This window comes from Copadichromis virginalis, linkage group LG20, assembly GCF_057382275.1.
Source record: "Copadichromis virginalis isolate Kocher_CV1m ecotype Utaka linkage group LG20, C_Virginalis_male_GT1.1, whole genome shotgun sequence".
Classification (NCBI taxonomy): domain Eukaryota; kingdom Metazoa; phylum Chordata; class Actinopteri; order Cichliformes; family Cichlidae; genus Copadichromis; species Copadichromis virginalis.
In genome coordinates, this window is record NC_140637.1 from 9,225,801 (window position 1) to 9,240,974 (window position 15,174).

At 41.2% G+C, this 15,174-nt stretch overlaps 1 protein-coding gene and 1 non-coding gene across 5 annotated transcripts in view; one reads left to right on the forward strand and one right to left on the reverse strand.

The window, feature by feature from the left end:
- sema3h (sema domain, immunoglobulin domain (Ig), short basic domain, secreted, (semaphorin) 3H) overlaps positions 1–7,381 on the reverse strand; it is a 55,035-nt gene extending 47,654 nt beyond the window's left edge. For 2 of the 4 annotated variants that reach the window (XM_085443023.1, XM_085443022.1), the window contains exons 1-2: positions 5,859–5,977; positions 5,537–5,687 (exon numbers count right to left, since the gene is read on the reverse strand). In XM_085443023.1, coding sequence (XP_085299149.1) covers positions 5,537–5,687; positions 5,859–5,861 — 154 coding nt within the window. In that variant the 5' untranslated portion in view covers positions 5,862–5,977. Of the gene's footprint in view, positions 1–5,536; positions 5,688–5,845; positions 5,978–7,324 lie in introns of those variants that run through there. The other 2 variants (XM_085443025.1, XM_085443024.1) reach the window with 2 other exon arrangements.
- On the forward strand, positions 2,140–2,212 carry trnar-ccu (transfer RNA arginine (anticodon CCU)). Its single transcript has one exon. It is a non-coding gene; the product is annotated as a tRNA-Arg (tRNA).
- Positions 7,382–15,174: the final 7,793 nt, after the last annotated feature.

Genomic DNA, 15,174 nt, shown 5'->3' on the forward strand with positions numbered 1-15,174 from the left:
TTAAGGTCTTCTTCCAGAGAAAAGGCAGTCTTAGTTGAGTCTTTTATGAAGCGTGGGATGAGCAAACAGCTGCCGTTTGACTTCAGCAGTGACCGGCAACAACTGCGCCACCATTGGGGCCTGGTACCATTAAAATTAATAACAGAGACTATCCGGATTCTGTGCCAGATACCCATCCCAGTGAAATCCAAGTCTCAGCAACATCCTCAGCCCAGAGCCTGGAAAGCACTGGCCTAGATAGAAACAGATCTGAAAGAATAAATGAATAATGAAATATTTCTTGATTTTAATATCCCTCTGAAGGCTTTTGTGCTTTATTGGGACACGCGGAAAAGAGAAAGGTGAGGCTGGAGAGAGGAGACGAACTTTTGCACGCCAGTCAAGCGAACAAGGAACAAAACAGATTACTGTTCCTAACCTGGAATCTCAACACAGCAGTGAAATAAAAGTAAGCCGAGGTCGAGTGCTAACTGTTTATCTGCTTCTCTCGGCTGGAAAACACGCTAAGATATATTTATACTTAATGGTAATCCATTAAGCTACAGATTAAGCTAATGAGCCTGAATAGCACTAAAATCTGGGATTCCAAATATCTGTGATCTGTGAGGTGAGAACATCAAGTTTAAAACCAATAAACCGTCCTATCTTTTTGGAACAGCCTGCATTTTCTTTCTACAATCTCTCTCTACTCATTTAAGGCAAACAGTGGCCACATATGCTGACAGCTGCTGGTTTGTGTGTCTCACAGACAACACAGCTGCATAATAAATGTCCTTCTGCGTTATCAAAACCAGTCAGCTCGTGGATGGGCAATGCCAGGGCTTTAACCATCCTTAAATATCACAGAGATAAAAATGAAACTATTTAAGGATTTATCTTAACTATAGCTTTTTCTGTAGCAACATTTTCTCTTTTAGAAAACCCAGATTGAGTCCCGCGGACAAGCGCATGAGCAAACATGCATCTGGACGTTGATGAACGAATCTACTGTGTATAATAACCACGCAATTTGCATTTTAATAGCATGCAATTTAAAACGACTCATTACGTTCACATTACAATGTGGGCATTTGTCCAGAGAGAAACTGCTGGATGAGTAAAATGCCCGGATTACGCCCCATCACAAGGAATCAGCAGTTTAAAGGTGAGCCATCAAAGCCAGTGTCTCCATTCACGCCAAGCAAACTCTGACTTCATTCCAATTCACTACAGAGACTGACTGCTATTAAATGTCTATGGCAAACCAATTGATGAAGTGAATGCCACATGAATAAAACATGACTCAGCCTCTGTGTGAGTTAATAGGTTCGAATTCACTTAGATAAGCCAGCCGCAGCTCCTCTGAGGCTTTTATGAAGTTTTGCTGTGGTAATGTGGCGAGGATGATATTCTCATCCTCGCCACATCATCGTGATGCTTCCTTTAGTTTCAGAGTTGGAAGGGTGGTTGGTGCTGATGCAGCTGTAAGGGACTGCATTCTTCTTTAGGAACTTGTAATGATTGTGTTTTTGTACACATACACATTTGTGTAGCTGCGTTCGGGTATACAGCGTTACTGTGTGCGTGAAGTCTCACATGCTGCATCCAGAGTAATTATTTTATAGGGTCTTCATGCAGCAATCCACCAAACAGGTTTCACATAACACATTCCCAAGCAAATGTGTACGTCTGCATGTGTGCGGGGGACACAGATCGTATCTATAACTGCCATTTTCCCTCAAGAAATGCGCACTATCACTGACTGACTGGCCGGGATAATGGACTCATTATACATAAGTGTGTCTGTGTGTGTATTGGCGAGTGAATAACTGGGATCATTTAGCCATTAAGAGATAGGTGGGGGTTAGGAGGTAATCAAGCGTGTATTTAAGTATTTAAAGCTGTTTTGTTTGTTTTTTTAATTCTGAGACACACACAAAGCTGTGTGGTCAGTTATATTTCTCAGTAAAAGGTAAAAGGACCTTTGTCATATATATATATATATATATATATATATATATATATATCACTGCAGTTTTCAGAGATACTGCAGGATACTACATGCCTCCAAACCCAGTGACTGAGAATTCAAGTCACATCTGTTGTGGTTCATAGCAAAGTTGATAACACAAACTGTCTCCACATATATACCCAGCCAGAGCCCCAGTGGCCTAACGGATAAGGCACTGGCCTCCTAAGCCAGGGATTGTGGGTTCGAGTCCCATCTGGGGTGAACGTGGTGTTTTTTAAAGTAGCTCAGACAAGGCTTGTGGTTGTAGTTAAAAGAACAAAGTAACATTCGCTGTCAGTTGGAAATAATTATCTCACATGCTCTATCCACCACAATCTCCTCCTACACTGCCTTGGCCAACTTTATAATAACTAACATCTTTTCTTGCTGCTGTAAAATTATTACAGTGACTTTTTGGGGCATTTGCTGAATGAACCAACACAGCTTTTTCTTGAAATCTAAGAAAACACCCATCAACTTATCCAGTCATTATTCTAGACACAGACTCGGGATTGTGAACAGCAGGCATGACTGACAGCAGAGCAAGCATGCTAGTTCAATGATCCAGGGGTCAATAAGGCTAGTGAGCGTTAGCATTGTTGTTTCATTACATCACTGCTTTTGCCCATGGTCCCAATGTTGTACGCCCTTTCACATTCTGAACTGTCTCATCAGCAGTGCTGCTACTGAGGCACCAACTCAGTGGATACAATTTTTTTGTTTTTGTTTTTTTTTTGTCTCCTGTACCTTTTCCCTCAGTTGTCTATTTTCCTTCTATTACTTCATCATCAATTTACTGCTGCTGTACCACTCACTTGAGTCTGAGGGATGCTTTTGGTTTCTGCTTCAAAGCTCTTTGTAGTAGCCAATTTTCTCCAGTGATAGGGTGAAATACTTCACTTAAATGTCAGCCTGTACTGTTTTTTCTCTTTTAGTTAATCATCTGCTGTGCATACCAAAGGAAAAGGAAAAGCTAAATGTACAGTGTCTCTAAGCGGCCAAAAAATATTTCGAGTAATTACAGCAATTCCATGAAAAAAAAAAAAAATCTCCTCCTTGTGTCTGAGGAAAACCTCTGTGGTGATGAGAAGGGAAATGACCACAGTATAGAGCTCCCACAGAGAGGTAGGAAGAGCGTGCACGCGCACACACAAACAAAAACAAATGTGTACAACAGCATGATGGTGGGCACCACAGTAAACACGTCATACTTTTCTTTTTGTTCTCTTTCCAGAGACGAGCATATTGACCGCTGTAGATAGGAAACACACATACAGACACATATATACATACGCACACGCACACCTACACCGCTGCTGTTCAAGGATGCGAGGATTCGTCTCAACATAATACACAACAAAAAGTAAAATGGGCAGAGATCCTGGAAATGAAGCTGCTCTATTTAGGTACATATGCAGAAGCCTTTAAACACATGCACCAACACGCCAACACTCACACACTCCATATTCCTGTCCAAGAATATGCAGCCATATATATTCAAGGACATGCAGGCACCTATTGTATCACAATCACTCAATCAAAGCTACTCCAGATTCCATTAGAGCCAAACTCCCCCCTGGGAGAATCCAAAAGGATTCCCCTTCTCCCTCTCTCTTTACTTTCTAGGTCACAATTGGTCGACTCCAGATTTAAAGTACGGATTCTACAGCATCTTTCGGCTTATGCAAGGATGTGTAATCAGCTGGTGTCGTAATCAACGGTGGCTCCGGTAAACATGATTAAAGGGAGTTGAGTTTACCTCGCTGTAACTAAAGGCCTCAAAAATCCTTTTCATTTGAAAGGGATTCGCCAGAGCCGCGAGGGCAAACGCTGAAATCCAAATCCTGTTTTAATTACAGGATTTTGCTTTCACAAAACTTTTGACCGTCACGTTTGTTATCCTCAAACAGCAAAACCCCAAAACGGGTCAAAGCATTTAGTCCTGCCCTATTCAGTGGTGACAAGAGCATCTATAGCTACAGTGTTTGTTACGCACACATCATCCTAGAGTCCCCTTGTTTCTTCAGCGAGGCAGACCCCACCCAACTGCTGCATCCACGAGGGTAAAGTAAACAGTAAAACTGGAGCAGCTGATGCAGAACAGCACCACCTTGTAGTAGTCAAAATCAACTCCGGTTCACCAACGCATCAGCCTGTAACAGCATAGTTCATGCGACATGCTGCACAGTGATACAAGTGCATGGAGAAAGAGGAAAAAATGTGTAACGCACACAGAAGCACAATGCAGTTCTCCACCGACAAACAGCTGAAACTTCAAGTGGCTACAGCTGTCCTTTCCCTTTTTTTAAAAGGAGGTTCTGTTATGTGTGTCCTTCCACCACTGCGTGGACCTCACTACAGCGGACAGATCGGCCCGGGGCCAAGAAATAATTAATTCACTGATGATCTGAATCTGGGATTTCTGCCATGAGATAATTATTTCTTTGTTAGCCATAACTGAAACTAACAGACAAGGACACATTTCCAAATCCTGGAAGAGGGGGCGAGGTGGGGTGACGGGAGGTTTGAGGTGCTGTCATGGAGAAGGTCTTTCGAGTTTGAAACTTCATTAACGAAGTGCTTCAAAGGCGCTGGCAAAAGATTTGAGCTTGACAGGAAATTAATCTCGAGTCGATAAAGTAGGCTTTGCACATGAATTCTCCATGCTTTCGTTATGCTTTAGAAAAACTTCTCGATTGATAAGGATAACACTGTAATTGGGTATTTTTGCCAAAGAAGCAGCATGTACAGGTTTTCTCATAATGCTGTTCAAGCTGTTCAAACCAAAATACAACGGGAAGAAGAAGCAGCATGACTTTTTGTCTGGCAAAGTCCCAGTTTAGCCAAGAGAAATCAGAGACAAACACTAAAATAATTACCCAAACTGCCAGCAGCAAACCTCCTCCACACTATCCCACTTGATTGGCTGGTTCATCTTTACCTGCCGTGCCTTCTACAGTTACACTTGCACTCTATTTTCTTGTGCAATAAGAGCTTATCTGAAATACTCTTATGAGTGCTGCATTTAAATCGGTTCTTTCGTTTCTTCTTTTCTTTCCCGGACTTTTTTTTTTATGTCATTTGCCACGTCTGACATGTGGTTTTACAAAGACTCTTAACTTTCAAGAATATGCTGTTATTATTCAAAAGTGACAAAAGGACAAAAGCGCTACTTTTCACTTAAAGTGTCAGACCTCACAGTGAAAGGAGGAAGCAAGGTGGGGCTAAAGATACGGCTGTCACACTCTGAACCTGACTACTGGAGGATGATTGATTAAATACAGGTGGTTAGAGAGTTGGAGGACAATATAGGAAAGAAAAGGGCTGATGGAGACAGGTACATGAACAGAAAGGCTTTGTATAATTTATACATGAATTGCATAACAGTGTGTGGGCATTAATAGAAGGACAAAGAAAGAAAAGTGGGGAAAAATGTGAAGCGGTACATGATTCCAGCCACCTGCATGTACGTGTGGGGAACCAAGACTTGAAACACTAAAGGAAACATAAAGAGAAATGCTCAGAAATGGACGTGCTGCTTCTTACCAGGGTGTGTGAACTGCAGTCTGGGTTGAGATGCTCTCCACGCTCCTGTCAAGGTGGCACCGAGGTGGGCTAGCAGGACCACCACCAGCAATTGCATCCTTCTCCTCATCGCACACGGGGAGTCCAAGTCCAGCTTCAAATGTACTGAATTCTGGCAACAGACACACTAACTCAGTGTAGAACTCAGAGAAAGGGCTAACCTGCCTGCCAAAGTAAACTGTGAAGTCCCAGTCACAGTGTGTCAGGCTTAAGTCCAGATCCTTAAAATGATTCACAGTTTTTCACAGGAAGGTAAGAAGTAGCACTCACACTCAAACTTTACCATCTTTGTGTCCGCGATGCTATCTGTGCACGCACGCGTCAGAGATGGAGGCAAAACGTACTCCAAGAAAATGAGTGAGTCGTCTCTCTGCTGCCTCCTCGCAGCCTGACAGCTCTCTACTGTTCTGTCTCTCGTCCCAGCTCCTCTCTACATGTGCTCGCTGTCTCCCTCCCTCCCCCCCTCTCTCTCTCTCTCTCTCTCTCTCTCTCAGGAAGGAGAAGAAAAATCCGAGATCTTTGTGGCCACACATATGCAGACGTGCTCGCCTATTCACTCCGCTCCAGGAAAACCTTGTTAAAGTGGAACTGAGACGGAGGAAATCAGCTTTCATCTTTATGCACCATTCTCTTAGTCTCTCTCCCGACCTCTCCTTATTGCGCTTACTCTCTCGCTCACTCTTTTTCTTTTCTTCTGATGGCTTTATACTTATCAAAAAATAAATAGAATAAGAAAAAGTGGCTGATAAAAGATTATGGAAACTTTTTTTTAAAGCAACAGGTATAGACACATGTTTATTGTGTTAACCACTCAATGAAAATAGGTTTTGAGAATCGATTAAGAATAAATCTACTTTTTATGAGAGGCGAAAAAGGGTTTTAGCGTTTCTATGAACCGCAGGTTCCAGCCTCAGGACTGCGTTCAGGTGAGACCAACTCATGAAACACAATCAGGGACCGAGCCAAGAGGTGCACTAAAAGTAAATGAGTGAGATCTTACAATCAGTTCCAAAACAACCCACGCAAAACACCAAACTCTACCCCTCAGTCTCTTTCCTTATCCTCATTATTTTCTCTTTTTCCACTCCTAACCCAAATGCAATCATTACCGAGCCCGTGCCTTCTCTCCTGCTCTGTTATTTTCATTAGATACCGACTCACTGGAGTACAGCTGCGCCGGGCTGAATTTTTCACCAGCTCAAGTTCAATCACAGGCTAGCGGGGACGATTTATTCATTCTCCTGGATAAATAATGAATTTAGGTTACGTGCAAATGAACAAGTATATGCTCCCTCTGAGGATTTCTGCTTTGTAAATGATTTATTCTCCGAGCTTGTTTGTTATTGCATAATTAGTGCAGGTTTTTCTTTAAATATGACCCAGCGGTTTAATTATGTGATTAGATGTCCTCTGTCTTGGTGTTTACACAACCTCATAAAGCTTACAGTTCGTGGAGGTCAAATCTGGTCAAACCCGGTCATTAATTAAGTTATTCAATTAGTGAAGGAGAAAAACTCTCTCTATCCATAGAGACTCCCATTGTGATGACACTATGCACTACTAAAGTGACCTTGGGCAAGACGTCACTGCAAATGCATCTCTTGGTAATTAAGTGATTCTTTCGGGGTGTGGCCAAGGAAAATAAGCATAACTGAACCTCAGATATATTCATGTGCTGTTTTGTATCACTTAGAAACAATGCATGATTATTTCTGCAGTTACAGTACAGCCAGCAGTACTACTGCTTACCTCTCATTATAGCAGTGCCAGTCCTTTTTTCACCCATGCTGAGATCACCTGCAAGTAAAACAGTGCATATAGTAGTGTTGCTTTTACACAGTCATCATGTCCCACACTAACCGCCCGGGCTAGTTTTGTGTTTTAGACAAACAGGTAACGCAGGACAGAGAGATCCTATGCAATAGATATGCAGATGTTTTATGTTTGGACGTGTTGTATCACTTGTGTTTTGGTGTTTTGATAGTTAAAAAAAATTGCATAGCACTTTATAATATTGCCCTCCAGATTTAGCATTAAATTACAAGGTCTTTTATTTTAATTTAGGTTATAATCATACCTTTAAAAAAACTTAGCAGATAGTACAATTTTTTAGAAAGGATTCAAAAAACCTTTATTTACTCTATGCACCTTTGGTAAGTGAGTAACTAACACTCTTTCAATACTACAAGTGTTGCTATAGCCTTATCCTCAAAAGGCAAGGTTAAGTGTTATAAGTGACCCTAAAAGTAATGTAAGCATACAATATACGATGGGCAGGTTAAAACCACTCCATACTTCGGCCCACGTGACTAAAAAAGTCAGTTGTGCATACAATGTAAAATGGGGAGGTTAAGCTTCTCCATTATGTCATCTGTACCCCTAAAATGTAGATGTACACCTGATGTAAGAAGGGAAGTATAAGCTATTCCATAATATGGCCATACCCCTAAAAATAAAGCATATTTACAGGTTAAAAAGGGAAATAGAGTTCCTTTGAAATACATGGAAGTTACTCACTACTTAAAATCACTTCATGTTTCTTCTTTCTGGTAAAAAACAGAATTGTTTCCCTCTTTCACTTTCACTGTACACTGTAGGTAAATAAAAATACAGCCCAATTTTTGGGGAAAATCCCACAGATATTATGTGTTTTTACTGTGGATTACTTTGATTAAGTGTTGGGGAAATGGAATTTCATGCTACAACTTTTAATATTTCCTGTCCTATTGCACCTTGAAGCTGTTTCTACGGCTTCTGTTGGTAAAGTGTTAAACGTCAAGTCAGACGTGACATTTTAGAATAACGCTACTGCGACTGAAAATGAGGAAAAATGGGATGCTGGAGTAATCATTTACACATATAAGTCTCTACTGAGTCAGCATTTGCTGTCTTTCGATGTGCATTTTGTAAACAGCTGGTTGAAATTGCGCAAGAATCTGGTAAAGCTACAGTTTCACCTGTCAGTAATGGGCCAAACAGAAATCCTCACCAGGAACTTAGCATGCTACTGATGATGCAGGTTCTTCTCCTGGTTCTGATGTTCACATTTCTAATACCTAAAGAGAAAATGTGTAAAATGACAAGCTTAAAAATATTAATGTTGCATCCATCTCTTACCGGAACCTTTTAAACCCTCAGGTCATTAAGGCAGGATAATTAGAAGCTCGTTGCTGATCCTGCCAGAGTCAGTCTGCTTGTTAATTGCAACTAATGACCTCCCAGTCAGCCTGAACAAAAAGCCTCCGATTTGTCTTTGACACGTTACGTCATTTGTCAATTAGCATGCAAACTCTGGCTGCTAAGACCAATTGTTAGTGGTCTTGGATCCCACCGCAGCTATTCTCTGCAAACCAGGCACAAACAGACACGTCCATTGACTCATGCACATTCCCCGTGTTTCGTGAAGTGAGTGAGAATGCAGCAGTTAATGAGCAGCTCATTGTCGTCGTTTTCTTCTGTTTGGCTTATGGACCCCTATAAGGCAGACATAACATGAACCCTGATGACCAGTAATTGTTAATGACAGTAATGGTTCACAAACCAGTGTAAGTGATGTAAAAACAAAACGAGCATCAGCTTCATTTAAGTGGCCTTTTGATGCAAATAATCACAGACTGAGAATCAACACCAGAGCTCTGAAAGGTCAAACGTTACAAACTGTAGCCATGTTTATTTACTACACTATGGGATATAATGGGGCTGGGAGTAATTAGAGTCATAAAGTCATAATTAGCTTGAACCATTATTTCAAGCTAGGTCACTTCAAATTTTATATTACTGTTTGCTTAATTATTACTTTCAATGACAGCAGTGTTTATTTAACTCCTTTATATACAGGTTATGTGCCATATTTGTCCTATAAGAAAAGATTTAGCATGCTCGTGTGACTTTCATATTTCAATCGAAACTATAAACATCTGGAAAGAAAGAAAAGTTGGCCATAATTTAGTCAGGGTGCTAAAGTGTAACCTTGTCTGTACCACCTATTCAGTACGGTGGTTATAGTGCACTTACATCAGAGGGGTAGGACTATGCTGCCACCTTACGTTTCTTCTTACTGTTTACCTGAATGTGATCTCGTAATCCCGCGAGACTCTGGACTAACCGTAATCTCTGGCGTTTCACCAGAACACCGAGCGACACAGTTGTAATGACGCCTTTGTACCGCTAGAGGTCAGTCTGACATTGTGTGGCCTGAACTGTTACAGCGAATATGTAAGAATATGATAATAGTCATCTCAGAGTGGAGTAAACTTACCTTGTGTTATGTTTTTAATATACTATTCAGATGTTAGAATAAAACATAGAACGGGTACATAGCTAAAAGTAATTACTGTGGTTGTATCCTCATGAATGGTTCAACTTTCATTTACGACTGCCGTTATTTGGTTTTTGGCTATTTTAAATTGGGCTAAATATATTTTTAAATTAGCCAGTTTTAAATTAGCCATATTTTTAAATTTTTAATCCCACGGTGAGGTCGGGAAAGAAATTCTTTAGCAGATGATATGGAGTATATGGCAGGGTGGAGAGTGTTTTGGAGGGAGTGGACTTGACCGTTCTCGTCCTCCGCGCTCACATCATGATGTGTTGGAACCTTTTGTGCGGGGGCGCGGCTGTCGTGAGCGCGCTTTGTTGGGGGATGAGCGGCAGCTGTTAGTGAATTAAAAGTAGATCCAAAACATTAGCATTTTTAAGAAGTAACAGCTAAGACACCCAACTGGCAGCTTTATTCTTCTTCTGTTTTTTAACTGTGTCGTGAATCGTAATTCTTGTTCTACCGGAGAAACAGACACTCACTGGTGACAGGACACCCAGCGGTTAAAAATAAAACTTTTGGAAACAAGAAGAATAGGTGGGTGTATCGATGAGTCACAATCACGGGGAAATCCTTGTCATACCCTCCGTCCAAAGTCATAACAAAAACTACACACCAGTCTCTCTCTCTCCCACACACACACACACACACACACACACACACAGGACCGAGCAGCCAGTCCCACCAGTCCAAAGCCACTACCGAAGATCGTCTAATTGAAAGATGACTATCGGGAAAATATAAGGGTGTGACAGGCAAATCTGGGCAGCAGCTGCCGCATGGATGGCTCTGCTAATTAAGAATAAGGAAATAGGTATTGTTACGACACAACTCCGAGTCTCGTCATTTTATGATTCACTGCAGGCTTGTTTGGATGATGTATGTGAAACCACTCAGTCAGTTTCAGCCAGTATTGGTTTTTAGAAAACCTCGTTACCTCAACACTGTTCATGAATGCTGATTAATGGGAAAATGTTCTTTTAAGAATGAAGTTGTTTTAAACAGAGATGTTTCCAGAGGTGGGCATGGGTGGCAGCAGCCCCCTTAAAGATTTTGTATATAACCACAACCCTAGCCACGCAAATATTTTACATTGTTATTACATAGTCAACACCATTTATTTAAAACCTTTAATTATTCTATGGATAAAAGTCAAATCTATTATGATAAAGATAAAGCTTCCTGGCATCATATAATTACTTAAAACTAGCTCACATCACAGTAATAAGTTTAATAAACAAAATAGTAGCTAATTCTAATAATGAATCTGCAAATTATAATCTAGTAATATGATCTAATGCATGTGATTAGAGAGGGCCACTCGACACTGGCAAATTATAAGGGCAAATATAAAATGAAGGCAGTAGCATACACAGCAAACTAATAGTACTGCAGTAGTTTAATCCATAGATGTTTATTCATTGCCGAGACAACATTGTTGTGAAAATTTAATGTTTCTGTTGTGAGTAAAAACGGTTCCAGACTGAGGGGCCAGACATTTCTGACGTCAACACTGCTGTAGTCATGTATCTTGGGCCAGAGTTAAATTGCAGTGATGCTCACATGAAATGAGATCTTTTCCTGTCAGGAAGTTGACGAGATGTTTTTTGTTTTGTTTGTTTTTTCAGTTTTATAATGAGAATCATCTTAAATTACCCTTGGCTGATCGTGTTCAGTGGATCTGGATGGAAGAGGGGGGTACACTGGTCAGCACTGTTGACTCACAGCGAGGAGGTCCTGGGTTTGAATCCTCTGTGGAGTTTCCCTTTGTCTATGCAGGTTATCTCAGGGTACTTCAGCTTCAGTGCAACATTTAAAGGCATTCGTGGGGTTTAGTTAATTGGAGAATATAAATTTGCCTTAAGTGTCAGTGTGAATGGTTCTCTGTGTTCAGCCTACAATAGACGACATCCCATCCTGGGAAGGCCGTCTATTGTAGGATGGATGGATCGCGAACAAAATGTTATGGCCTACAAATTCAAGCCAGGGGCTATAGCTTGGTTTGGGGTTAGCTTTTACTGAAAGATTATCACTAACTATTTTTTTTAACATATTTAAAATAACAATTGCTAGCTAATGCTAATTTAAAACATAATGTGAAAACTTCTGCAAGGAAGGTACAAGAGGTTTAGGCAGGTTAATTGGATTTTCACACACTTCTCTTCGAAAATCTCCTCTATATAAATGGGATCAACAAAATATTTTTAAAACAATTTAAAACTATGTATTGTATCGTTATCGCTTCTAAGAAATCAAAGACAATTTTAGGTGCATAATTAGACAAAAAAAATCGTTGCCTCCATGCAGATCCGCTTTGGGCTGTAGAACAGCGAGTCTGAATAATGATGAACTTCAAAAAGATCCTTTGGAAATGCAGCAAAGTGAGAGGTCTTTCCTTTTTCCTTGCTGCCTCCCTCACAAGCCGACCGTTTCACTGCAGATAACAGACTCTTGTGTAACCCGCCCCTTCTCTTTTTTCCTAGCACCTATTGGACGACTCCCTTCATCTTCCTCTTATCTTATTGGACAGGCGGACCAGGCAATGAGCTCATATTGGTTAAAAATAGTCGGGCCCGTGAGTGGCTAAAAATAGAGCGGTATATAAAGCCGGCAGTTGAGCCTCTTTGCTCGCTAGTCTTCCCCGGCTGTTAGGCGAAAGGGAAGGGAAGGGAAGGAGGGGGAGAGAGGGAAAGACTGACTGAAAGAAAGAAAGAAAGAAAGAAAGAAAGAAAGACGGGAGGGGAAGGAGCCACACAGCAAAAGAAAGAAAGCAGCATCGGTACCCTCCCCTTCAGCTCATTCCTCTACAAGTGTTGCGCTAGAGACAGCGCGTCTTATGTCTTACATGCCACCAGTTTTGGGTGGAGTAGGCAGTGACGAACTTCCTTCCTTCCTCTTCGACTTCGTGGGTTTCGCTCTGAATGCGTCTCTAGAGAGCCCCAGTCCATTTCCTTGCCTAGCCAGCAGAGATCTCACAGTTGAGGAGGTGCTTTTTATTAAGTCGGGAATACCCTTAATATGTCTTAAGTGTCTGTCTGTATAGTCATAGCTGGTGTAGCTGTGACTACAACAAACTACAGTGGTTCTAACAATGTTGCTTCTTGTGTGCCTGTGTTGTGTTTGCCACTTTGCAAGTGTAACAGCATTTTAATACGGTTATTACAAACTTTACTGAGACTGAGGCTGTGCCCGTTTAGTGACAAACAGGAAACAGATGAGATCACGAGGGCAGAGTCGGTAAAATAAGAATAGAGTACAACACAGCTTATTGTTTCTGGATGAGGCCCTCTCCTACAAGAAGGTCCGCAGTCACGGAGGTCGGTCCTTTGCAGTCTGGCAGGCTTAAGTTGACGTGGTTCCTCTCACATCCGCCCACTGTGGCTTTTGTAGTTTACTGTTGGAGACGACCTCCTACCTGTATACTAGAGGCATATTTTCTATATCATTTAATATTACTGAGCAAAAGTCTTAAAGTACCTCTCATTTTCTTATGTTTTGGAAATGGGAAACGGATGCAGAGATTTATGGAAATGTGCATGTAAATACACGTAAATACAGTATATAAGGCAAAAATAGAGCTTGCACAACTCCAATATCAAAATCACCTTTATTTTTGAACACAGCCTGAACTCTTAGTCAAGCTTTCTTTTATTTCTTTTAAATAGTGCAGGACATTCAAAGCTCTTCTTTGGATGTTGGCTGCCTTTTGTTCTGTTCTGTCAAGATGATCCCACACTGCTTCAATCATGTTGAGATCTGGGCTCTGAGGAGGCCAATCCATGACTGATTGTGCTCCACTGGGTGTTTTACTGCATTGGCAGTATGTTTGAGATTATTCTTGTGCTGAAAAATGAAGATGTGGCCAATCAGACGCATTCTAGATAGTTTTTCATGGTGGGTCAAAGTCTACTTCCATCAGTTTTCTACAAGCACCCCAAACTTACTGGCTAAAATGCAGCACCAAACTATTAAAGAGCCTCCAGTGTGTTTTACAGATGGCTGTAGACACTCACTGTTGTACCTCTCTGCTTACTTCCTCTTTATATACTGATGACAATTTGAACCACAAATGTATACTTTGGATTCATCACTCTATTAGACCTGTTCCTGCTGATTTTCAGTCAAGTTCTTAATGTGTAACTTGTAATACATCAGCCTTTTCTCCCTGTTTTCCTTCATTAAGAATGGTTTCCTGATAGCCACCCTTCCACCGAGCCAAGTTGTTGGCTAATAGCTCATTGTTTGTGCAAGAAAACTTGTCTAAAGAAAAGCTTTGGAAGACCTTCAGAAAACTATAACTCAGAAAACTCAGAACCATAGGTCAAGACCACTTTAGAAAATGACAAGAAAGTCATGCTGCTTGGAAACAAAATAATAAAGAGACGATGGTGCCGCAAGCTTTTTGCACAGCATTGGGTTTTTTTTAAATAATAAAGTAGCCGGAGTTTCTGATATCCCCTCCTTTTGAAATGGCCTGGCATTATTATGCTACTTCTGTGAATATTAAATGAATGCTTAATTTCTGTTCCTGTGTCCTCTTGCACTCGAATGCCCGTGGCGATCATTACTCTCCAAATCATGATTTCCGTGTTCACATCAAAGTGTCTGGCAGCACAAGAAAGGAACTGACACAGGCAGATTTTTTTTTAACCAGTATTTAGTCCACGCCGTTTGACTGCTTACATGTGCTACACAGAGGTATTTTTTTCTTTTAAGTTACACAAAGGCGTATGTAGGCTCAGCTCCATGCAAGTACCATCCTGCTCATACATTTAATCCATTTTATTCCTGGATTTCCACTCCTCCACGCTGCATTACACAACCACTGCTGGACACCGAGTGGCACCACACTCCGCACACACTCGCAGATTCTCGATTACTTGCCCCACAACATCCAGCACCGTCCCACGCAGGCTGAAACTGCCTCACCTCAGCATCCCACACACTCTCTGCAGCGCAGGAACATCATCTTTGAGTGGTATGGTGTTACTTTCTGCTCCCCAGGCAGCAGTCATCCTAACGACTGGTTATTTATCAACGTCGTAATCAAACTTCAGCGAGAATCAGCTTTTTATTTAATCTAAGCTCATTCTGACGTTTAAAGGTGCAGTGGGAATGCAATTTCATATTTTCATCCTGAGTTGAGACTTCTCAGTCTGAACTGATCTCAGACCACAAAGTATAAAATAATGACCACGTTCTGTAGCACAAATTAAGTGTGGATGACTTTAAGATTAAGAGCATGACTGAAGCTTCCTGCGAGAGACTAAATCCTAAACCC